Genomic DNA, 23,980 nt, shown 5'->3' on the forward strand with positions numbered 1-23,980 from the left:
GTTTGGAAAAATGGGTCTTTACAGATAAGGATTCTGAGACAGGCGGCTGTAAATCCCGTAAGCGTCTTTCCTTTCACGAGGGAGGCAGAGGAGTTGTGAGGGAAACAGGGAGAAGGGTGTGAAGCCCAGCAGAGGCTGGAGAGCAGAGGCTGCCAGCCTGGCACATCTAGCACTGCCCAGGAACACCAGGCAGCCACCCAGACTGGAAGGGACAAGGGTCAGTCTCTCCTGGCCTCCTGCAGGGAGCGTGGCCATGCCAAATTCTGGACTTCCAGCCTCCAGGACTGTGTGCTAATTTGTTAGAGCAGTCTCCCTTCAGCAGGAATATAATCCACATACCTGCCAATCAGAGGAAAACATGAAAACCACTATCTTTCAAATTCAGGATAAAATAGTCTCAAGAATACCATAGGGTGGTTTCCTCGGTGGTGAAGAATCTGCCTGCCAATAAAAGAGACATGGGTTTGATCACTAGTCTGGGAAGACCCTACATGCCTTGGAGTGACTAAGCCTGTGGGCCGCAAGTACTGAGCCTGTGCTCTAGAGCCTGGAAGTCACAACTACTGAGCCCACGCACTGCAACTACTGAAACTCGAGCACCTAGAGCCTGTGCTCTGCAACAAGAGAAGCCACCTCAGTGAGAAGACAGCACACCGCAACCAGAGAGTAACCCCTGCTCACTGCAACTACAGAAAAGCCCGCACAGCACAAAGACCCAGCACAGCCAAAACTAGATTTTTTTAAAAAAGAATACCTTAGAGCTCTAGCTCACAAAAGTGTGAAAATATGAAACACAGTATCAAGGAATAACTTTAGCCAACTATGCATGGACCTATATGAAAACAAAGAAAAAAGTTAATTACTATTTTCTTAATTATTATTTATACTTGTTTATTTATTTAAGTCAAGAAGTGGGACATGCCCAGCTGCTGAGCGAAGGACTAAACACTGTAAGATGGAAGTTAGTCTCAAGTTTGTTTGACACAATGAGAAAAAAAAAATCCCAAATATATTTTTCAAAGGAATATAAATGACCCCAAAGTACAAATGATATAAAAATCTAGTGATAAAAAAGATTTATGAGGTAAACTGACAGATATGATGATAACAAGACCTGCTGGATACTAGACATGACATAAAGGTATAACTAATAAAACATAAGGAAGAAGCTAAATGGAGCAGAACAGATAACAGAGAAATAAATCCTGTTATATAAGAGAATTAATCTATGGTAAAGCCAGTAACAGGAAAGAGAGTATCAAATCAGTAAGCTTTACAAGGACGAAGGCTGGACCCAGGTAGGGTAGGGTGGGGATGGGGAAGGATTCCTATCCTTGTATCATACAGTATGTGACAATGAACTACACAGGAATTGAAGACAAATTAAACAAGCCAGAAAGAGTGGGCTTCCTGGGCGGCTCAGCGGCAAAGATTTCGCCTACCAGTGTAGGAGACATAGTCAGACATGAGTGATCCCTGGGTCGGGAAGATCCCCTGGAGAAGGAAATGGCAACTCACTCCAGTATTCTTGCCTGGAGAAACCCACGGACAGAGAAGCCTGGTGGACTACAGTCATTAGGAAAATGCAAATGAAAACCATGATGACACACCCCTTCACAACCACGAGGATGGCTATAATCAAAAAGACCAATAGAAACAAAAGTGGGAGGACACAGAGAAGCTGGACTTCCATGTATCACTGATGGGGATGTAAAATGGCTCAGCTGCTTTAGAGAAAAGTCTAGGAGTTCCTCAAAATGTCAAACACAGAGTTACCAGCAATCCCACGCCCAAGAGAATTGAAAACATACACCTCGATAAAAACTTGTAAACAGTTAGAGCAGCATTATGTCACAATAACTGAAGAGCAGAAACAGCACAAACATCCACCAACTGATGACTGAAAAAACTGTGGTCTGTTCACACAGAGCAGCCCTAAGAAGGAGCAAAGTGTGGCTGCCACACGAATAAGCCTTGACGACATCATGTTAAATGAAAGAAGCATGACATGAAAGGCCACATATTGCATTAGCTCATCTGTATGAAACACTGGGAAAAGGCAAATCCATAGACTGGTGCTGACAGAGGCTCAAGGGAGGGTAACTCGGGGTGACTGCTAATCACCACGAAGTTCTTTTGGAGTGAAGGAATCCTCCTGGTATTATGAAGTTGTATTTTGATCTTAAACCACGTCATGAAATAAATGTGGGAGCAAAAATTTTAAAATAAAAAGAACAGAAGAATATTTCAACAATCTTTCACTAGGAGAGGTCACCCTTCTAAGCATGACATGGATTAAAGAAATTTTAAAGGATAGATGAATTTAAGTTAATAAAATTTACAAACTTTTACAATACAAGAGACTTCCTGAATGGTTACCGTTGGACTGAAAAGAGGTGGTTACAATTAAAGTTTTTAAAAGGCCAGAGCAGGTGACACCTGAAGGTCTGTCTCCTTCACACGTGGACCCACCCTTGGGACCTGGCCGTGTTTTTCTGCCACATGGACAAGAAAAGCAGAGGAGGCCTTTCTTCAGCCAAACAGAATGAAAGATAGAGGACGGTGTTCAAGTGCCCTGCTCCAGGGGCCTCTGGCCAACATACAGCCTGCCTGTGGCAGCTGGGAGATAATTACGACTGTTTTTTTTGTTTGTTTGTTTGTTTTTTTCTTTGGTCACACCACGAAGCCTGTGGGATCTTAACTCCTAACCAGGAATCAAACTCACACCTCCAAGCACCCCCAGCAGCGGAAGCACAGAGTCTTCACCACTAGACTACAAGGGAAGTCCCCATACTGGGTACTCTTAAATAAACAAGCCTGTATTTTCAGTTAGTGGCTTGTAACAAACACTGCCTCATTTCCAAGATTATTATTATTAGAAAGTGTTCTATTATTAAAAGAATGGCCTTATTTCTTTTGTTTATTTTTTGGCTGTGCTGATTCTTAGTCACAGGACACAGAATCTTTAGTTGTGGCATGTGAACTCTTAGTTATGGTGGGGTCTAGTTCCTTGACCAGGAATCAAACCCGGGCCCTCTGCAATGGGAGACTGGAGTCTTAGCCACTGGACCACCAGAAAAATCCTCATTTGTTTTAAAATCTTCTAAGTGTTTACACCTTTGGGGTTTTGTCCAGTGTTTCTGTATTAACATTCCAATTTTAACATTAACAGTGTCATCTTCCTGAAGTCCAACCAGGAAGTCAGCTTTAACATCACACTTGAAAGCACACCAGCTTGCTTCTGGATGGTCTTGTCCGTGGGTCTGTCTTATTTACAGGACCATCTTATTTAGAAAGTCAACTGTTTTGTGCCATACATTTCTCTGTATGGTGGAAATTAATTTTTGGTTGGTTTTTATTTTTACATCTGTGCTCAATCATTTCATGACTTTTTAAAATGTAGTTGAGTTAGTTTCCACTGTACACCAAAGTGATTCAGTTATGTGTGTATGGATATATTTTTTTTGTTCAGTCAGTCGCATCCAAGTCTTTGAGACTCCATGGACTGCAGCACGCCAAGCTTCCCTGTCTTTCACTATCTCCTACAGTTTGCTCAAACTCATGTCCATTGAGCTGATGATACAATCCAATCATCTCATCCTCTGTCATCCCCTTCTCCTCGTGCCCTCAATCTTTCCCAGCATCAGGGTCTTTTCCAGTTAGTCAGCTTTTCACATCAGGTGGCCAAAGGATTGAAGCTTCAGCATCAGTCCCTGCAATGAGTATTCGGGGTTGATTTCCTTTAGGATCGACTGGTTTGATCTCCTTGCAGTCCAAGGGACTCTCAAGAGTTTTCTTCAACACCAGAGTTCGGAGAAGGCATCAGTTCTTCGACGCTCAGCCTTGTTTATGGTCCAACTCTCACATCCATACATGACTACTGGAAAAACCACAGCTTTGACTATATGGACCTTTGTTAGCAAAGTGATGTCTCTGCTTTTTAATACACTGTCTAGGCTTGTCATAGCTCTTCTCCCAAGGAGCAAGCATCTTTTAATTTCATATATATATATATATATACACACACACACACACATATATACACATATGCACATGTATACACACATATACATATATATATACATGCAACATTTATATCTATTCTTTTCCAGATTCTTTTCCTTATATGTAATAACAAAATACTGAGTGCACTTCCCTTTGCTACAATGATTTTATAACTTGACAAGAAAATATCTCGGGGAGAAAAACTGATTGCAGGACCTCTTCAAAGATATGCTGGCCACCACCGGAATGAAACCACAAGGACGTGTGTCCCGCTGACACACCCTCTGTCTCTGCCCTGCCTCCAGACCCCTGTCAAGGAGAGGATGACCTCACACCACATCCCCGCCCTGGGGACTGCATCACTCTCCTGGGGACTGTGTCCCTCCCCTGGAGGATCACATCCCACTTTCTGGCCTCACTCTTCCCGGGAGTCCTTCGTACCCTCAGCTCACTGCCCTCCTCTCCTCCTGTCCCTGTTGCCTGGATCCGGACAGCAGGCTGGAATCACAGGCTCTCCTTTCCACTCATCTTAAGGTCATCCAAGGCACTGTCAGACTTGCACAGCTATACTCACCTACTGAGAGAACATGCCACACTTGCTCCAGGGTAACCCAAGTGTGTGCACTGCAGACAGGACTACTGTTTACTATGAGTCTTGTGGGTGGAACCCTACACATGTTCCAGTCCTGCTGAAGCTGAACCAGGATATGAGAACAGAAGATGCTATATGTACTTTAGAAAAGCTCTCACAGGGATTGAACAAAACAGCTTTCTTGAGATTTGTGTAATTCACATACAAAGACACTGTTTGAAAGTGTACAAACTCGGTGGTTTTTAGTATATTCACAAAGAAGTGCAACTATCACCAGTATCTAATTTCTGAACAATTTCAGGACCCCGTTAAGGACCTCGTTCCAAGTAATCGTCACACCCTACTCTGCTCCCCTTCCCAATCTTCTGCTGCTGCTGCTGCTAAGTCGCTTCAGTCGTGTCCAACTCTGTGCGACCCCATAGACGGCAGCCCACCAGGCTCCCCCATCCCTGGGATTCTCCAGGCAAGAATACTGGAATGGGTTGCCATTTCCTTTTCCATCCCAACCTTCTAGTCCCTGGCAACTACTAATCTATCTTCTGCCTCTGAATTTGCCTACTCTGAGTATTTCATATGCATGGAAGGATAGAATATGTGGCCTTTTGTGACTGGCTTCTTTCTCTCACACACACAATGTTTTCAAGGTTCACCCATGTTGCAGCATGTGTCAGTATTCCATTTATTTTCATGTCTGAGTAATATTTTATCATATGGATGTACCACAATCTGTTTACCCATATATCAGCTGATGGACATTGGGGTTATTATGAAATAAAGTTGCTACATGTCTATGTACAAGTTCTTGAGTGAACGTACATTTTCAACTCTTTTATATACATACCCTTAGGAATGGAATTGTTGGGTCACATGGTGACTCTCCCCTTCACGGATCACAGTCTTGTCATGGTAAAGGGACTTATATAATTCAATGCAGCTATGAGCCACGCCGTGCATGGCTACCCAAGAAAGACGGGTCACAGTAAAGAGTTCTGACAAAACGTGGTCCACTGGAGGAGGGAATGGCAAACCACTTCAGTATTCTTGCCATGACTTAGTGACAGTTTTCAGACACAACTTAGCAACTGAACAACAACAACAAAAAAATGGTAACTATACCATGTGATCTATATTAACATTTTTAGGAACTGTAAACTTTTTTACATAGCAGTTGCACTGTTTTACGTTCATACCAGCATCCACAGGGGTTCCAGTTTCTCCACTTTTTAGTCAACATTTGTGACTATTTATCTTGATTATAGCCGACCCAGTGGTGTGAAGTGGCATCTAATGTGATATTGATTTGTGTTTCCCTGACAGCCAGTAATGCTGAGCGTCACATGCTTGTTGGCCATTTGAATACTTTCCTTGGAGAACTGTTTATTCAAGTCTCCTGTCATTGCTTCTTCATAGCTGACTTGTAAGAGTCTTTTATACTTTCTGGACACCAAGCCCTTAGGAGATGTGTGACATGCACGTATTTCCTTCCATTTCGTGAGTTGTTCTTTCACTTTACTAATGGCGTCCTCTGAAGCACAGAAGTTTATAACACTGATGAGGTCTAACACATCTGTTTTTTCTTTGGTCACTTGTGATTTTGTTGTCGTATCTAAGAATCCACTGCTTGTTCCAATGTCAGAAAGGTTTAGCCTTGGGTTCTCTTCTCATGATTTAGGTCTGTGATCCACTCTGAGTCAATTTTAGTGTCTGGAGCAAAACAGGGGCCCCAGTTCATGACTCTATATGGGACGTCCATGTGTTGTCCAGCACACACATGGGACTCTAGGTGACCTTGATGGGTACCTCCAGTCAAGAACCACGAAATTCTGGTGGTGGTAGACACCTCTAGTACCTTCATTTCATAGATGAGAAATTTTAGGCCCAGACAGACTGAGGTAAAACTGCTCTGTATTTGGAAAAAAGGAAGTTACAGGAAGAAAGAGAACCTGGTTCCCACTGTTTAGAATTTCACAAACATTGCCATGTTGGAATATAAATACAATGAATCAGAAATAAGCACAGAAACAGGAAGAATGGCACGGGATGGCAACAAAGAGACTGAGTTAATGGGTGATGTAAGCTAAGATGCACCATGCGGCAAGGGTCATTCCAGCAGAAGAAAACTCACTCAGGAAACCACTAGGCTGGGCTGTCACAGCACACACACATAGTCACCTGAGAGGTGGGGCCTTAAACCAGGGCCAACAGGACAGGGAGTGAGAGCAGACAGGATGAAGCCCGGGCAGCTGTGGAGCATTGCATGTCCACGCGGAAGAGGCTCCAGCAGACCAGATCAGGAATCAGCGGCTGGCAACAGGGGTGGTGGGTGCCAGGCAACAGTAGTGGTGGGTCCTAGGCAACAGGAGGCCCTGGAACAGCTCCTGACAGGGGCCCAGTGCAGAGTCCTCAGCCCACCCCCAGGTTTCTGATGCAGCTGGCAGAGAAGTGCTGTTTGGCACCTTTAACACATCTTGACCTCAAATGCCTGCTGGGGGTTAAGGGTGAGGAGAAGCTCTCCGTGGGGCGCTAGAAGCCAGCGCTCCCTCCTCAGGCCTGCCTGGCAGGAGAATCAAGGATGCAGCTGGTCAGGCCCTGTGAGCCTTTCAGTTCACCACCTGGGTCTAGTCTAGAGAGAAATAAGCTGAGGTGGCTCTCGGGGGAAAGTGAGAAAGCAGCTGCTGCCAGTCCTCTGGGGGTGTAGAACCGAACAGTAAGGCTGGCCTCAGGACCTGGGTGTGTCCCACCCACCCTCCCACCCACCACCTGCTCTCAGGAGAAGGACAAAACCTTTGTTGAATCTGCTGCTTGCAACAGTTTGCACTGCTGGCTCCCAGCCTCCATGGCCAGTCCTTCAAGATGGCGAGTCAACTGTGGTTTCTATTTTCCTGCTGAAGGAAAGTTTCTGTCGTTTCCTTACGACAGAAAACTGCGGAAAGTTCTTACCTGTCATTCCCTGAGCAGCGCAGGCTCTTTTAAACTACAGGCTTCAGCTTTTCCAAGGCTGCCTGGACATTTCGAGGGGTTGGTCAGTGATACACTGTTCACTTCCTTTGTCTTCAATTGGTACCTCTCCAAAGATTTCTCTCTCAAGATGAGAAGACGTTCTCTTCTGAAGTCTGCTCACCGCTTCCTTCTTTCAGATCTTTCAGAGCGTAAGCTCCTTGAGGGGAGGGACTGTACCCGGCTTAGGTGCTAAGTCGTGAGTTTAGCAAGGTCCCAGTCTCAGGCCGTGGTCACTACTGAGAACTGCACGGGACACCCACTGTCAGGATAGTTATCTGCAAGTTCTTTTCTGGTCCAGTTGCCTGGAGGCCTCTGGGTCAGGTTCAAGTCAACAGAGCTTTCAACCCAAATCAGGGACACAAAAGACAAGCAACCTAGCATCTGACCCTGAGGTCTCCAGGACTGAGGGGCTGAAGCTCCAGCTGGAGGGGCTGGAGTGAGTCCTGCTCCATCATCGCCATCCCCACTGCACTTATCCGCTGGCCACACAGGCGCTTTCTCTTCAGTTTACATCTGGCTTCCTTTTTCTTTGTCTTACTGGGCACTGAGTGGTAAACACGTCTGCTACTTATCATTCCTTTCAACTTTTTGCTTTACAAACACCTGTATTTTGCTTGTAAATCTCTTCTTTAAAATTGAAACAAAAGTTCTATGATAAGAAGCAAACATTAACTAAATTTAGAAGGCTTAAATTTAAGCCTTTTTTCCTCCTCCTCCAGGAGATATAAGATGGCCTGGCCCTTCCAGGTCTGATGTCAACATTCAGGAAACCATGAGAGCTCACATGAGCTAGGATCTTCCTAATTCACTTGAGCTAGAATCTGCAACTGAGTTTTAACAGGATGAGCAAGATGTAACAGGACCAGGAAACTATTCGAGGACAAGATCAGATGGCTGTTCCTGGTTTTAGCTACATAAGTCAATACCAATCCTCCTGACAGGATAAGAACCACTCTTTCTGCAGCTACCGACAGCAGCAAATGGTAAGATGCTAACCAAGGGCATCTGTGTACAGCCCCGGTGCCCGTCAGACGAAGCGGACAAGCTGCGCATGTTAACCTGAGCTCTGCCTCTCACTCTTCTCCATCCTGTTGAAGATTCTACTCTGCCGGGTCTGGTGCAGCCTCAACACACACTTCTCCCCACAGAGTAGGCTGTGGCTTCCCTCAGCTTCAGGGTGACTGTAACATGGAAAGAAACTTGCAATATCCATAAGAACTGGGGGCCTTTCATAATATGATCATCTTTAGCAGTACATCTGTATTTGTAAAAAGTATTGTAATAGATATTTGACAGATGAATGAAGGTACACAGACATGGTGAAGAATCTGGAGCCACGCTGCACACCTAGAGGAAGACCAATCTGCATCTGTCAGTTAGCGGGGCGAGAGAAGATGTACACACACCCGGCAGCACCTCACATGAGGCCTGAGCCAGGTACCATCACCAACACCAGACAAGAGGTGGATCTGGCCCTCCAGAGCCTTAACAGCTGCTGCAGAACGTAGAAGAGGAGTGAAGGAGCAGACAAGAGAGACAAACAGGGAAGCTAAAAAGGCAGAAGCAGCTTGTTGAAGGGGGCCTTCCCACGTAGCCCAGTGGTAAAAACCCACCTGCCAATGCAGGAGACATAGGTTTGATCCCTGGGTCAGGACGATCCCCTGGAGGAGGCAATGGAAATCCACTTCAGTATTTTTGCCTGGGAAATCCCACGGACAGGGGAGCACGGCAGGCCGCAGTCCATGGGGTTGCACAGAGTCGGACACCACCGAGCGTGCACACACACACAGGGATCTAGTCTCATGACCAGGCTCTGCCGAGTGGGAGGCACACACGGTCTCCGAGAGAAGTCCCTGCCCTTGGCTGTTAGTGACACAGAAACAAACCTGCAGATAACAACTGCAGACGCATTCTTCCATCACAGGCCCTCAGAAGAAAGGAAACACAGAGCCGACATAAACTTGATGTAAACACAGCTTTAAGAATTTTTTTCTTCTCCTTTTGGTGATGTGACACCTTCTCCTTTTCAAAAATAGCAGCATATTAATTCTCTGTTACCTCTACTCTGTGGAATCTGCCTGTATGTCTGGCATGACTTTCTCCCATGCACCCGAGTCTTGCCCCCTACCTCCCTGCCCCTTCTGTAACACCCACCTGAATTTCAACACATTTTTCCCTCACAAATGGAGCATTAGCTTAAGTCACTGACTATATTTAGAGCCCATCTTCACCCTCACTGAACATACAGGGTAGTTGCCATAATGGTTCTGGTTGTTTATGAAGAGAAACCATCCATTTCCATCAGTACGTTTAACTACATCATTTGTGTGCTGCAACACGGCTTTGACAGATGCAAGGGGAGGGGGGTGAAATGTCCAGGCCAGTGGGAACACAAATGACCAGCATTCTTCACCTTATTATGTGAACTCCCTGCACAGCAGGCTATGTGGAATTCGTGTGGGATCTTATTTACTATATTACAAAAGCTGCCCTTAGCGTATGTTTTCTGCGGGACAAAAACAAACAGGCTGCTCTCATAGAAGTCAAATGTCAGATTAGAAAATAGTCTGGAATGTTTGGAAAGCATTCCAGTGCTTTGGATCCACTGAAGACTACAGCGTGTCCTTTACGACAATAAACTGATGGAGGGGAAAGGCACGTTCAGTAAACACAGATGCCTCTGGTTGGGAGTGAGCCATCAGGAGGAGAGGTCCAGTGGCTGTCCTCAGCCGAGCCTGCCAGGGAGGCTGTGGGCTGGGGGCATGGGACCTCAGGGAGGCAGCATCAGGAGCCCCCAGCCTCACAAGGAAGGAGAAGAAAAGGGGGAAGGAGGGAGGAGGAGGAGGACAGGTCACTAGGGTCCTGTCCTGTCTGTGTGGGGACCCAGAGTTGCCTGTGTGTCTGTGCTCCCTGAGACCTTCCCAAAAGACCAACCAAACTAGACTCAAGACATTTATTCAGAACACTTAAGATCAATTCTGTGGGGCTTCCCCTGGCTCATCAGTGAAGAATCCACCTGGAATGCAGGCGATTCAGGAGATGTGGGTTTGATCCCTGGGTCAGGCAGATCCTCTGGAGGAGGAAATGGCAACCCACTCCAGTATTCTTACCTGAAGAATCCCACGGACAGAGGAGAGGAGTCTGGCAGGCTACAGACCATGGGGTCACAAAGAGTCAGACATGCCTGAAGCAACTGAACACACACGCACACAAAATCAATCATGTACCACATCAACCGTATGAAGTGGAACGAGTGATTCCTGATGGGCACCAAAGCTGTCCTGGACACAAGAAACCTCTGCCATCTAAGCTGAGCAATGCCCAGATAAGTCGTGCTGGCTGTCTGGCCCATATTAGAACCTGGTCTTTAAGTGTAAAAGCCAAGGGCAACAATGAACAAGAAACCAACTGAAAAAATGAATGACCTACCTGACGACCATCACAAGAGGGGACAAAGGCAAAACTGTAAAGGCACCTGTTGGATGTCCAAGCATGGTCCCTGGAGAAAAGGCCTGCCTGCCTCCACACCCGCTCAGCCCACGCACTTGGGCAGGAGAACAGCACTTCCTTCCCTCCCAAGGTAGGCTCAGAACGCGGCCCTCCACTCCTCCCACAGGAGAAGGAGAGGGCATGTACTCCCTTGAGACTGTCTTAGTGTGTAAAATATGTGTTTTGAAAACATTTCCAAGTAGAATTAGTAGAATTTTTGAGTGCCAGCTCCTAGCTGCTTCTCTGTGATTTTCTAGGCATTCAGCATCAGCGGTCAGTTCTAAGAACCACTGGTCAGTCATAAGGCTGCTAGCCCAGCATGGGGGCTGTACGGAGGCTCAGAACAGGACATAGGAATGGTTGAGGGGAGGCTTCACTCCCTTCTTTGCCTTTCCCGGTGTTCTAGAGTCTACACAAGCTCTGAGACCAGGCCCTGCATGTGTCCAGTCCTGAGGTCGAGGCCCAGCTCCAGGGGCGCCATCAGTGAAACAGAGTCTGGTGCTCCTCTGTGTCTCCCACCAAGTTCAGTGTTCGCACAGACCATCACCCTATAAACACTGAAAGAGAGAAGGAAAGAGGGGAAGAAAATCGAGAGAATGAAACAGCCAATCGAGTCTGGCATCAACAGACAGTAGCTTCCCCAATATTTGTTGAAAAAATGAATCCCCTAATAAGGTAAACAGCCCAAATTCAATTTTTTAAAACTTCCTTTATAGACTGGTTCTGAGGACCTAAGAGAAAGATTTTGCTACTGCTAACAAACTTTGCAAAAAGAAAAGTTTTCACAATGGGAAAACAAAATTTTGGGGGAAAAAAAGTAATGAGTAGGAACTAGCTCTAGCAGATAATAAAACATATTATGAAGTTTCAATATCAATACAGTTTGGAGTTGAAAAAGAAACAAAACAGATGACTGGATCACAAAAAGGATTAACATACATGAGAGAATTTAATTTATGATAAAGGTGCATGCGTACATGTAAGTTGCTTCAGTTGTGTCCAAGTCTTTGCAACCTCATGGACTGTAGCCCACCAGACTCCTCTGTCCATGGGATTCTCCAGGCAAGAATACTGGTGTGGGTTGTCTTGTCCTTCTCTAGGGGATCTGCCTGATCCAGAGGTCAAACCCATGTCTCCTGCGGCTCCTGCACTACAGGCAGATTCTTTACTGCTGAGCTACCAGGGAAGCCCATGATAAGGGTCTATCATTATAAATATAGGATTTCAAGAAAAGAGATCACTTAGGACTTCCGTGGTAGTACAGTGGCTAAGACTCTCACTCCTAATGCAGGGGGCTTGGGTTGACCCCTGGTCAGGGAACTACCACCCACATGCCACAACTAAGACCCCATGCAGTCAAATAAATAAATAAAAGATCACTCAATCAACGTGTGTAAATGTAACCAGGAAGCTATCTGGAAAAAACAAAGCCAGACTCCCTCATGCTTTACACCACAATTAATCTTAGACAAATCAAAGGTTCTAATGATGCAAACACGAAGCATAAGAGGAAGCCTGGGAGAACAGTGAGGATGTGCATCATCTCAAGGCCGGAAGAATGATCTCTTTTTGGGCAGGACATAACCTCAGAACCAAACAACAAACAGGGAAGACATTAGTGACAAGACACAAAGGGTAACTTCCTTATTTTAGAAAGTGCTCATATGGACAAAAATAAATAAAGCAACAGAATAATGGGGAAGGTATCAGAAAATTCATGGGAAGAGAAATACACATCTCAAAAACAAAAATCAGAAGATGCTTGACTTCACACATATTTAAAGAGGTAAAACAAATAATGAGATGCTGTTCATTTTACCCTTCACACTGCAAACAGTGGAGAGGGCCTGGAATGAAGCAGAGAGACACCATGGAGGGGAGTACACATTAAATGCAGTGTTTCTGGGGACTGTGGCAATGTTTACCCAAATGTAGAGAACATCCATCTCAGCACGCCTGGGCCACAAAGAATCTGCCCTACACACACATCCCCTCAGAGAGCTGCTCTAGGGCCAAGGGTGCAGCAGCAGCAGTACTGTCCCCTGGAGACACCCTGCACTCAGGTTCAGCCCCATGACCGCGGACACCGTCGGGGCCCTCCCGACAGTCCCAGACACCCTGTGCAGACAGGTCGCCAGGCTCCAGTGCCCCATCTTTCCTATCTAATATTACACAGCCCACACCAGGCATACAAAGTAACATTTGTTGAATAAATGAACAAACGGGTGAGTGAACGTATCAATAAGGCAAATTAAATTAGCTAGCTAGAAATACAAGTGGGCAGATGAGAGACAGGACTGAAACACAGGGGAGAGGCTAAAAAGTAAGAACTTTACAACAGTTCTCTAACGAATTTAACATGACTGGTGTGTAAAGCAACTTTTATATTAAGGGTGCAAAACCATGTTACAATAATATTCAGAGCAGCAAGAGTAGACAGTAACGGTCTCACACAAGGGGCAGGCTGGGCGAGATGGGGGTGAAAACAGACTCAAGCTCTGGAGACGAGTTTGTTAAATAACCATGTTTCTGTAAACAGGCTGCTAGATTTATCGAGCCCCCGGGAAACTCTCTGGAATGAGCACAGAAAATGCTGCTGCTGATTAGCCCTCCTAGCTGGCGGCGGAATGCTGACCTACAAGGGAAAGGCTTGCCCTCCAGATTTTACATAACATGCCCTTATCAACTCCCAGCCAGGACTGTCCCCCCAGGACATGAGGAAGGGGACCCTCCTTCTGAGCAAAAGCCTGTTCTCTCAGAGCCTGCTGCCCACCAGAAACTGGTCATCCACACTTGCCTGCTGATCAGAACGGATCACTTTACACTGAGGGCAAGGAAAAGGACAAGGAAGGATGGGGAAATTAACACAATAAAGGGAGGAAATCAGGGCCGTGCGTGTGTGACCACCTGCCCCAGGTCACAGGGGACCTCGGGGCAGCAAGGCAGGTCCTCTACCCACAGCAGGGCCTTCTCCAGCCACCTGAGGGCTAGTAGCTCCAGCGGCAGGGAGGCGCCGTGCCCAGCAGGTCCCACTGAATCCTGCTCAGTGTCTTCACTTGACAAAGGAAAGGAAAGCAGTTCCTACAAAGAGGACACTGCCCTCACTCAGAGCTAATAACTGAAGCATCCAGCTACGACTCCAGGCTCAGGTTAACCAGCTCTGGGGCTGTTTCCCTGACAGTTCTGAAAAAGAACTCAAAGCAGGAAATGGAGTCAGAGAGAGATGGAACTTCCAGTCTTGTGAGAGTAACAGTAAAATGAGCAGACTGTAATGACCTTAAGGAGCACTGTGAAATAGGGAAGTGTCTGCCGCTGGTTTTCTGGCTGTGGTGGCCAATCTCCAAGGGCAACACCCACACGACCCCCACGTTCTTCCCACAGGGATACCCCCACCTCCTGAATGCAGTGACGTGGAGCCCTATGACCTCTGAGGCTGAATTCTGAAGAAGCCTGGCAGCTTCCATCTCTGGGGCACCTGCCCTGGGAGGAAGCCTGACACTCAACCCAGAGGGCACTCGAGAGGCATCGTGGACACCCAGCCCAGGTCCACAGGAGCCCTGCCACACCCCAGCTGACCACCAGCCCAGGGCAGACTCTGGGGAGAACCGAGGTGAACAAGAGACAAGTCAGCAAGGTCTGGGGTGGGTTCCTATCCAACAACAATCACACAACGGCAGGTACCCATGGTGTGATAAGCCCAGAAGTAGACTTCATGCTCTAAGACGTGAGAAATGCAAACCAAATAGGTTAATAAACAATGACTGTGCTTTTACACTGCTTCTTTGAATGGAAGACCTCAGAAATGCTTCTCTATTTCTGAGGTCTTTCGAAGGAGCGCAGGTCTGAACACAACAGCAGCACCAAAGCGGGGAGGAAGGCTGGGGGCCGAGTGGACCGCGACAGTGACCACAGGGGACCCAGGAGGCCGCAGCTGAAGGGCACAGGACAACACTTAACTTTCCATCGGAAACACCTCAGCCCTGCTGGTTACTTCTCTTACAAATTCTGGACTGTTCTAGGGTTAGAGAGGAATTTATACTGTGAGCATAAGTGTGCTTGCACTGTCCAACTATGGGACAAAATCTTTTTTTCTGTACTTTCTCAAGAGTTCTACCTCTTTTTTTTAGACTTACACCTTACTGTGTTTCAAAGAGAGATGATTATGAAGGACTGTAAATTCACATTCAGATTTAAAATAGAAAACAAAGATGAAAGCACAGACTAGAACAGAAAAAATAAACAAAGCACAATTCAAGGATAGAGTAACCAAAACACGTTTCAGACCCTGGAGAAAGTAGGTACTTTGGGTCAGGTTCTAGGGGTATCTCACCCTCCATAAGCAATTGAGTCCCCCAGTTCCTGAGCCAAGTCCCTCCTGCCACTCAAACTGAAATGGGCCTCACAGGATGCGTGGGGCCTGGAAGAAAGCTGTGCAAGAGCAGGTGCCCATGAAGCCACAGGCACACACACTTGGGGCCCTGGCAGGGAGGGGCAAGGCCCCAAGCCCAGGAACTTCCAGCAGCTTTGAGTTTTTCTTTTCATGTCTATTTGGCAAAGGAATTTCTTTTACAAACAGACCAACCCACTGTGTTTTTGCCAATGATACTAAACACGTGTGTGACATTTTCTCGGTCTTTCAGGCTTAAAACATTAACTGCGGATATTAGTGGTTCCCAGATTCAAAGGAGACATCATTTGATGTTAAAACCTAATTTAGAAGCTAGAAACACCTAGGGGAAGATCAAACAGGTAGATCCTGCTCCCAGGCCCAGTGGCCACCACCCATCCTGTGTGAAAGCAAACTACTCTGTTTGGGGAGTTGGCCCCTCTCATGAATCAAATTGGGCTTCCCTGGTAGCTCAGCTAGTAAAGAATCTAATGTCAAATTAGAGACAAAGAATCTAATAAATCAAATTAGAGACATAGACAGAATATAGAAGACTATTCACTTATGATGAAGGCAATGTTTGCTAGTCCCGTGGACAGCAAGGAGATCAAACCAGTCAATCCTAAAGGAAAGCAACCCTGAATATTCATTGGAAGGACTGATGCTGAAGCTGAAGCTCCAATGTTTTGGCCACCTGACATGAAGATCCAACTTCTAGAAAAGACCCCGATGTTAGTAAAGACTGAGGGAGGAGGAGGAGAAGGGGACGACAACAGAGGATGAGATGGTTGGTTAGATGTCACAATGGATAAGAGTGTGAGCAAACTCTGAGAGACAGGGAAAGACAGGTAAGCCTGGCATGCTGCAGTCCATGGGATTTCGAAGAGTCAGACATGACTTAGTGAACAACAACATTTGCCATGCTTGGTATGCTTCCTCAGTGTCACGCTTCCATGTTCTCATGGAGCAGATATCAAGCTCGGGTCTCCCTTTCTCTCAGCAGGGTGTAAAGGTGACTCCACCTGCCTAGCGAGACCCTGGCCACTTCCTAGGGGATGGACCACAAAGGTATGCTGCTCCAGATAAACCTAGAAGGCCTGTACCGTAAATGCAACTGCCGATCATCAGAGAATGTTTTGCTGAGAACAGAAATATATCAGTGCTGCACACAGTGCAGCAATGGACAAGCTCCCACCCCTGAGGCTCAAAGTCCATATCAGAACAAAACAAGAGACCGAAAGGAGGGCAGCTTTCCCCGGCCACCTCCTCCTCTCCCCCAAAATGTGCCACCCATAGGGATGTTCTGGTCATGAAGCTTAATGCACAGACAGGGATGACAGGCCACATTCTCCTTGGGTCCCCATCTCAGTGTCACCACCATCACAGCAGTGACAGAGAGGGGGTGCAGCCACATGAATAAAACAAGAAGGGCCTGTTCTGAGGCCACATGGGGCCTGCATCCTGGCTCCTCTCTGGGAAGGAGGGTGATGGGTGAGAATGGCCTGCAGGGTGGGTGGGCCTTGTGTCACCGATGGGGTTGCAGGGCCCAGCGAAGTCCCCACTCTGCGCTGTCGGAACCAATCAGGCCCTCAGCTCACTGGAAGCTGCTCGAAGAGCAGTAGGGGGAGGAGGGGGACCCCACCAGCATGCCCCAGTCACGGGGCGCAATTGTCGACAGCCCTGACACAGCCTGCAGCAGCCAGAGACAATGCCAGGGCATGGCAGGAATGTACCCAATTATGAAAGAGGAGAAACCTCAGCAAATTGTTGTCTATGCTCTTTCTGAGCTGACAGAATGGCGTTACAATGAGCCAGGAATGGCCAGTCTCTCAAAATCCAAGTTAATGAAATTTTCTAAAACCAGTAAAAACTAGTAAAATCATCCTTTTCAACAAATGTAGGATTAAGCATTCTTATTTGTTGGCAAATCTGATCGTTGAGCTTTTGAGGCAAAAAGTCCAATTCAGCTCCTTATTAAATGAGGAATGGCTTTTAAACATGACTGCTTAACGAGCTGCTGTATCAGAAATGGCAACCCACGCCAGTATTCTTGCCTGGAGAACCCGATGCACAGAGGGAGGGCTATAGTCCATGGGCTCACAAAGAGTCGGACACAACACTTTTCACCAGTATTACAGCTATTAATATACTTGCTGCTTCTAACAACATGTGTATGTATTACACACACAAACATCATATAAAAGTACTACCTACTTGATTCTGACATGCATATGTATAAAACAGGACCATTTTACGATCACAAAAAGCAAATACACCCATAAGAACGACATTAAAGGGAGTTGGATTTCCACTCCCTTTCTTGGTGGTAAGCAGCATTCACTGCTGTCTATTCCTCACTGGGGCTGCAGCCCAAAACCTTGTCCAGACTGAAGGGATCTGTTACTTAAGAAACTCTTCCTTAAAGTGGATGCCCCCCAAAGTGCCCACCTGTCAGGCACTCGCAGACCCTCACAAGAGGCAAGGAGTGCCACAACTAAGTCCAGCCAACCACTGTGGAACTGAAGCTGACCTTCCACTCCGGCCCAGTAAGCGTGTGCCCCAGGGGAACTGGGCCTCCAGAGAACTCAGCACAATCCTGACACCCAGCGTACCTGTGGATACAAATGTGAGAACCCCTCATACCTGCTCTGAGGGGTCAGGACCCTGCTAGGGGCAGAGCCACACATTTATGAGGACAGAAACACATGAGAGGCCCAAGGAGCCAGTGCACTCACAAAGCTGGAGTTTCAGTTCATTCAAGTTACCTCACTCATCCCTTCCTTCTGCTGCTTTTCTGTACAGTACATCCATTCCCCCTCTGCTTCAGTGTGGCACACTCAACCCTGACCTTAACTAGCTCAGGACCTTCCTCTCATCAAGGTTCACTGTTTTTACTGTTTCATGTAAAGTAATAACAGGCGTAGAAGATTTTAGAGGATTTGACTTCACATTTGACTCCAGGACATAAAACTGGAAGATCATTTCTTTTAAAAACAAATCCTTTCACTTTTTAAATTAAAATTTGCCTGTTTTACCTAAAAGTATGGTTTCTTAAGAGCCAGTAAATTGTGACTTATTGAGAGCAATGTAAACTGACTTGATCTCCACGGGCAGCCAGGACTTGCCCAGATCCACGAACTCCTGGAAGGAGTTGAGATGGAGGCTCAGATGAGTACTTTGCTCTTAAGGTACTGATACACTCTCATCTCACACAACAGGTCATAGTTGAGTCTACAACCACCACCTGTCCTTAGAGCAGAGATGAGCACTTAGAGGAAGTCTCTGCAGGCATCTTCTGAAAGGTCCCCACAATTACAGAGTCCACAGCATGAGTGATTTCTGATCACGCACGTCAGTGGCTGAAATGAAAAACAGTCTCCCTTTTGTATGTCTCTGTTTCCGCATTTGTTTGCACAACATTCCTGTTCGGCCTGGGCCAGCAGGGAAACTGGTGTGGGAGGAGGGCTGGCTGGGGGTTCGTGCACGCACCGGAGCAAGTGACCTGCACGTTGACTAGTGCCCTGGCCTCCCCAGCACCCTCTCCCCCACACATTCCTACACAAGGGTTACAGCAGGATAAAGAGAACAACAAATACCATGTTAGCAGGCGAGCAGCATCTCAGAAAGGCAGGAAGACAAGCCCTGGGGCTGATCTGTGTCCCCTCCTGCTCTCATGCTGCACACCCGCCGCCCCCCCCCCCCACCTCCTCAAGGTGTCTCCAGGACTCACCACCTCCCCTAGGGCCAACACATTGGGGCCAGATTCTCCACCGCCTTTTTTTCCTCTCTTGAGTATTTTCCTTAGATGTGTATTTCTCATGGGCTTCCCAGGTGTCTCAGTGGTAAAGGATCTGCCTGCCAATGCAGGAAACACTGGAGACATGGGTTTGATCTCTGGTCAAGAAGATCCCCTGGAGAAGGAAATGGCAACCCACTCTCCAGTATTCTTGCCTGGAGAACCTCACAGACAGAGGAGCCTGGTGAGCTACAGTCAACGGGGTCACAAAGAGTTGGACATGACAGAGTGACTAAGTGCACACCCACAGATTTCTAATGCTACATTAATGATTTAATTAGGCCAATCAATTTTCAGTGATTTAAAACTAAATCTTGGTGTTCTAGGAAATGTGTCTCTGGGCAAAGCCATCTGGTCATCAGCATCAACACCAGTCCTCTTCCTACTGGTATTTCAGGGACAGGACCCCAATATCCGCATGTGATCTGGACCAAGTGACAAAGTCAGCCCCTGTATCACAAACACATTCATCTTGTTAGCTACTCTGAAACATGTTAAATATTGTTTTAAGAAAACAATTGTTTCTCATTAATAGAGTTAATTTCAAAATTACACAAGCTTTTACTACAGAGTTACGCTGAAACACATTGTTTATTGTTTTAAGAAAACAATCACATCTCATTAATACAGAGTCAATTTCAAAATTACACAAGCTTTTACTACATTTATTGCTTTCGTCTCCACCACATTCTCAACTATTTCTTTCTTGGTGCAATTAACTGCAACAGTTGATTCAACCATTTCTCTGTGTGTATGTACATTCAGGTTTTTTTGTCTTTAATAACAAAGCAATAATACTAGTTGTAATAATAAAAACAGCAGTGACCTTGTCCATGGTCTTTTGCATCCTTTGCAGCCAGGTAGTCCAATGCAGTGGGTAAGGAGGTAAAGCTTTAGAGCTCCATTACCTGCGCTCACATCCTTCCAGCATCACTGCTGAACCAAGGACAAGCAACAGACTTTCTGCTTGGTTTCCTTCTCTGCTCACCTGCGGTGATACAAACTGACAGACACAGCATCTCATCTACAAAGGCTTTATCCAGCCAGAATTCATCTCCTGTTGTGAGAGCAGATGCAGATTTGACCTACAACTTGCATACCTTTCACCCCTATTCAGGAAGCTTTGGATATTTAGTAGTAATTCCCAGATAAATCAGTGAGATTTAAAAAGTGTTTCTGGACAGTAAAGTCTGACACCCTTGCCTCAGCCCAAGCCGGCCTGAAGCTGCCCCAGAGCACCGACCAACAGACCAAGGAAGTGAGCCCTTGCATCGGGCCAAGTCCCACCATATGCTCTGCTTGTCTGTCTGTGTTGTGGTTTGGGGGAGGGGAAAGAGGTGTCAGCGGACTCACAGATACACCACAGCACAGACCTTGAACATGACATGACTCTCCGGTCCCCATCCCCAGCATTAGCAAGAAAAGACTTCCTGGTCGAACCTGGAGAACCTTTCCAAGCTGACTTTGTGACGTTCATCCTAAATCATTAGGTAACAACGCACTCAACAGGCTGCAGGAAAGGGGCCACACAGTGACCAGGAGGCACGTGGTTATCAGGCACAGAGGATGGGAGGGGGACCACAGTTAAAGTTGTAACTGGGCTTAAATACAAAATCCCCAAGAGATTTAGGTGGTGGATTAAAGCTGAAGAGCAACCATCCACAAAGTTCCACCTCCGCCCCACCCCCCACCCCACCTAACCACCTTCCCCACAATCACAATCACAGGTACAATTCATGTGACCAATAAAGGTTAAAACGCTAACCACAAGGAAACCTGTTGGATCAATCTGGTGGAGGGATTTTAAGTCACTAGGAAAAGCAAACAGACCCAAGATCAGACCAACCTCCTTGTCCAGTGGCGACGTCATCACTGTGGAATGCCTCCTGACTGCTGTCGGGGCTTCTTTCAGCTTTCTGATGCTGCCACTCCTAGGGCTTCAGTGGGAGGAGTGCTCACATGACTAAGGCACTCAAACTCTTTCAAAATGGTTCTGAAAGAACTGATGTAATTAATGAAAAGACATGCCTCTCCTTGAGTTCCAGGACTTCTGCTCCCGCTGGGAAAGACAGTCTGGTAAATCTGCTTCCAATGCTAAGATGCAGAGACCCCAGCATGTGGAATACAGTCTACAGCCCACTGAAGTCTACCTGCTTCCTCCAACTAATGTCAAAGAAATTCAACTTAGAATCTCATAAAAGCAAAAACATCTCTTTCAAGCGGTGGGCTTGCCTGAGGACTTAAGAGAATGCTGGGTCCACTTCCTGTGGCCCTGGACAGCCTGCAAGGGCAACTCTCAGGGCGGGGCTTGAGGCGGCTTGTGCACAATGCCTGAGAATGCAGGGAATGCAGACCGTCCCTCTCTGTGTTCTCTGTCATTCTGAACTGTTCATATTACTAAACAACCTCTATTTTCTTTTCAGTCCAGGACAACTTGTGATTCATGACTGAGGCATAAGATGACACAACAATCTCACACATTCCTTGCAGCAACCCATCTCCTTACAGCCCCCACACACAACTTTTCAGTGGTACAATGGTGGGGTTTTCCCTTTTAATCCTGACATCATTTATTCTATCAGTGCCATTTAATACAATGACCATGTAACACAGAAGAAAAAGAGGTACTTTGAGAAAGGGTTTCATTTCTGCCTCTAAATATAAGGCTTTTTCTTCCTTTCTTTTCCAGAGGAAAAAACCTAGTGATAAAAGAATTGCATTTTAAAGAACAGTGACTATATAAATCTTTTAGAATTTGTGCATATATTCTATTCATCAAATATTTACAGCTCAATGAAATGAAGGACAAGACAAATTATACATGAAGCTTGATTGCCTCATATGTTTGGGGGTGAAATTATTAAAACCGTGGTCCATGGCTATATTTGTAAAGTCCCCTATACGTGAATGAGTTCCATTCTGAGAGCACAATCGTCCTAAGTCCAACAAAGTTAGCCTAGGTACCCAACTAACATAATCGGCTCTATAGTACAGTACTGTAATAGTTTATAATACTTTCCACACAAATAATACATAATAAAGAAACAAACACAAAAAATAAAACATTTTTAATCCTACAGTACAGTACATTGAAAAGTACAGGAGTACAGTACAGCAGCTGGCACACAGGGGCTGGCATTGAGTGAACAGGCAAGAAGAGTTACTGACTGGAGGAGGGAGAGGAGGTAGGAGATGGTGGAGCTGAAGGGTCGTCAGCAACAGGAGATGGAGGGCAAGCTGCAGTTTCACTCACATCTGACACTGATGGAATGCACATTCGCATCTTTCAAAGTTCACAACTTGAAGGTTCATAGGTAGGGGACTTGCTGTAATGTGTTAATAAAGTGAACAGATGATAAATATGGAAACTCTTGAAAGGTAAAGTTCTCGGGAAAAAGCCTTTAGGCCAAAAGCTACATGGGGTTTCCTTGCTGCAACGGCCACCCTACTGACTGCTCCCTCCTTGCAGAGGATCTGAAAACATGCCTTTTCTACTAAATGAGGCACACGCTCATTATCTGTGCTTGTGACTGCACCCAACTCACAAAAGGGAAAGGAAATTAAACATCCGATGATAGAAAGTAACTTCACAGAGCTGTCCATCCTATCTAAGTGTCCTTTAAAAACAGAGCTGGAGACACCACAGAGGTCACCTTGCTCAGTGGTTCTCCTCACATGTGGCTGGGGTGGGGAAGTGGATGTACTTACACGGCTCAGCCCTGTAGCCCGACAAGTCTCAGAGGGCAGAGTCCAGGTGTCCACAATTTTAATAAGTACCTATTTCATTCTTTTCTACACTGAATTTTGAGGACCTTTTCAAACACAGAAACTCCAATCCAGGCTGTCCAAGGTTAGAGTGGTGAGTTGAGCAGAATGTAATCCAATAATCACAACACCACACCAACTCTGAACTAGAACACTCATGTCATGCATACGCCTCTGTGCTCAGTGTCCAACTCTTTGCGACCCCAGGGACTGAGGCCCACCAGGGTCCTCCGTCCATGGAATTCTCCAGGCAAGAATACTAGATTAGGTTACCATTTCCTACTCCAGAGGATCTTTCCAAACCAGGAGTTGAATCCGCGTCTCCTGAGTCTCTTGCATTGGCAGGCGGGCTCTTTACACTAAGTCACCTGGGAAGCCCTACTAGAACACTCACTAAACACCAAACGTAGACAGGAGAACAGACATGTACCTTCTCTTCACTGCCTCACAGGGACATCCAGGCTTTTCTCGTTCCACAAACTTTACTGAATACCCAGATGTTACAGGCACCACTGTCACAGCAGTGCCCTCAAGGAGTTTACAACTGAGCAGAGAGGAGATATTTACACATAGAAGCACAATTCCCATAGCCTGCAATAAACACAGCAGGAGCAGGCTGACTACAGGGACCTAGGGCTTCTAGGCAGCTCGCTCTCCTCCTGATTCAGGTGATCAAGAAAGACTTCACACACGGAGGCCCTGCTGGCCAGGGCAGCAGGATGGCTGGCCAGCAAGGGCAGCGAGAACTCAGCTCACCAGCTCACGCACTGCCCAGTGTGGACATCATGGGGCTGCAGCTTTTGGACAAAGTGAACTGAATGAGAGGTGGGGGTGGGCATCGGGGGACAAGACCCTGCCTGTGAAAAAATACTGAAAAGAGTTTGCTGGATCAGGATTTTCTAAGACTGGATTGAATTCAGTTGGGTAAATGGATTCTGTTGGAAAT

General features: G+C 46.4%; 1 protein-coding gene across 6 annotated transcripts in view; it reads right to left on the reverse strand.

Annotated features, from left to right (window-relative positions):
* The window catches only part of TJP1 (tight junction protein 1), a 259,314-nt gene that overhangs the window by 141,618 nt on the left and 93,716 nt on the right, over positions 1–23,980 (reverse strand). The window contains exon 1 of one of the 6 annotated variants that reach the window (XM_061394643.1): positions 21,116–21,154. The exons of the other annotated variants lie outside the window; for them this stretch is intronic. Coding sequence (XP_061250627.1) covers positions 21,116–21,139 — 24 coding nt within the window. The 5' untranslated portion in view covers positions 21,140–21,154. Of the gene's footprint in view, positions 1–21,115; positions 21,155–23,980 lie in introns of those variants that run through there. 6 annotated transcript variants of the gene reach the window in all.

Source organism: Bos javanicus, chromosome 21, assembly GCF_032452875.1.
Source record: "Bos javanicus breed banteng chromosome 21, ARS-OSU_banteng_1.0, whole genome shotgun sequence".
Lineage (NCBI taxonomy): Eukaryota > Metazoa > Chordata > Mammalia > Artiodactyla > Bovidae > Bos > Bos javanicus.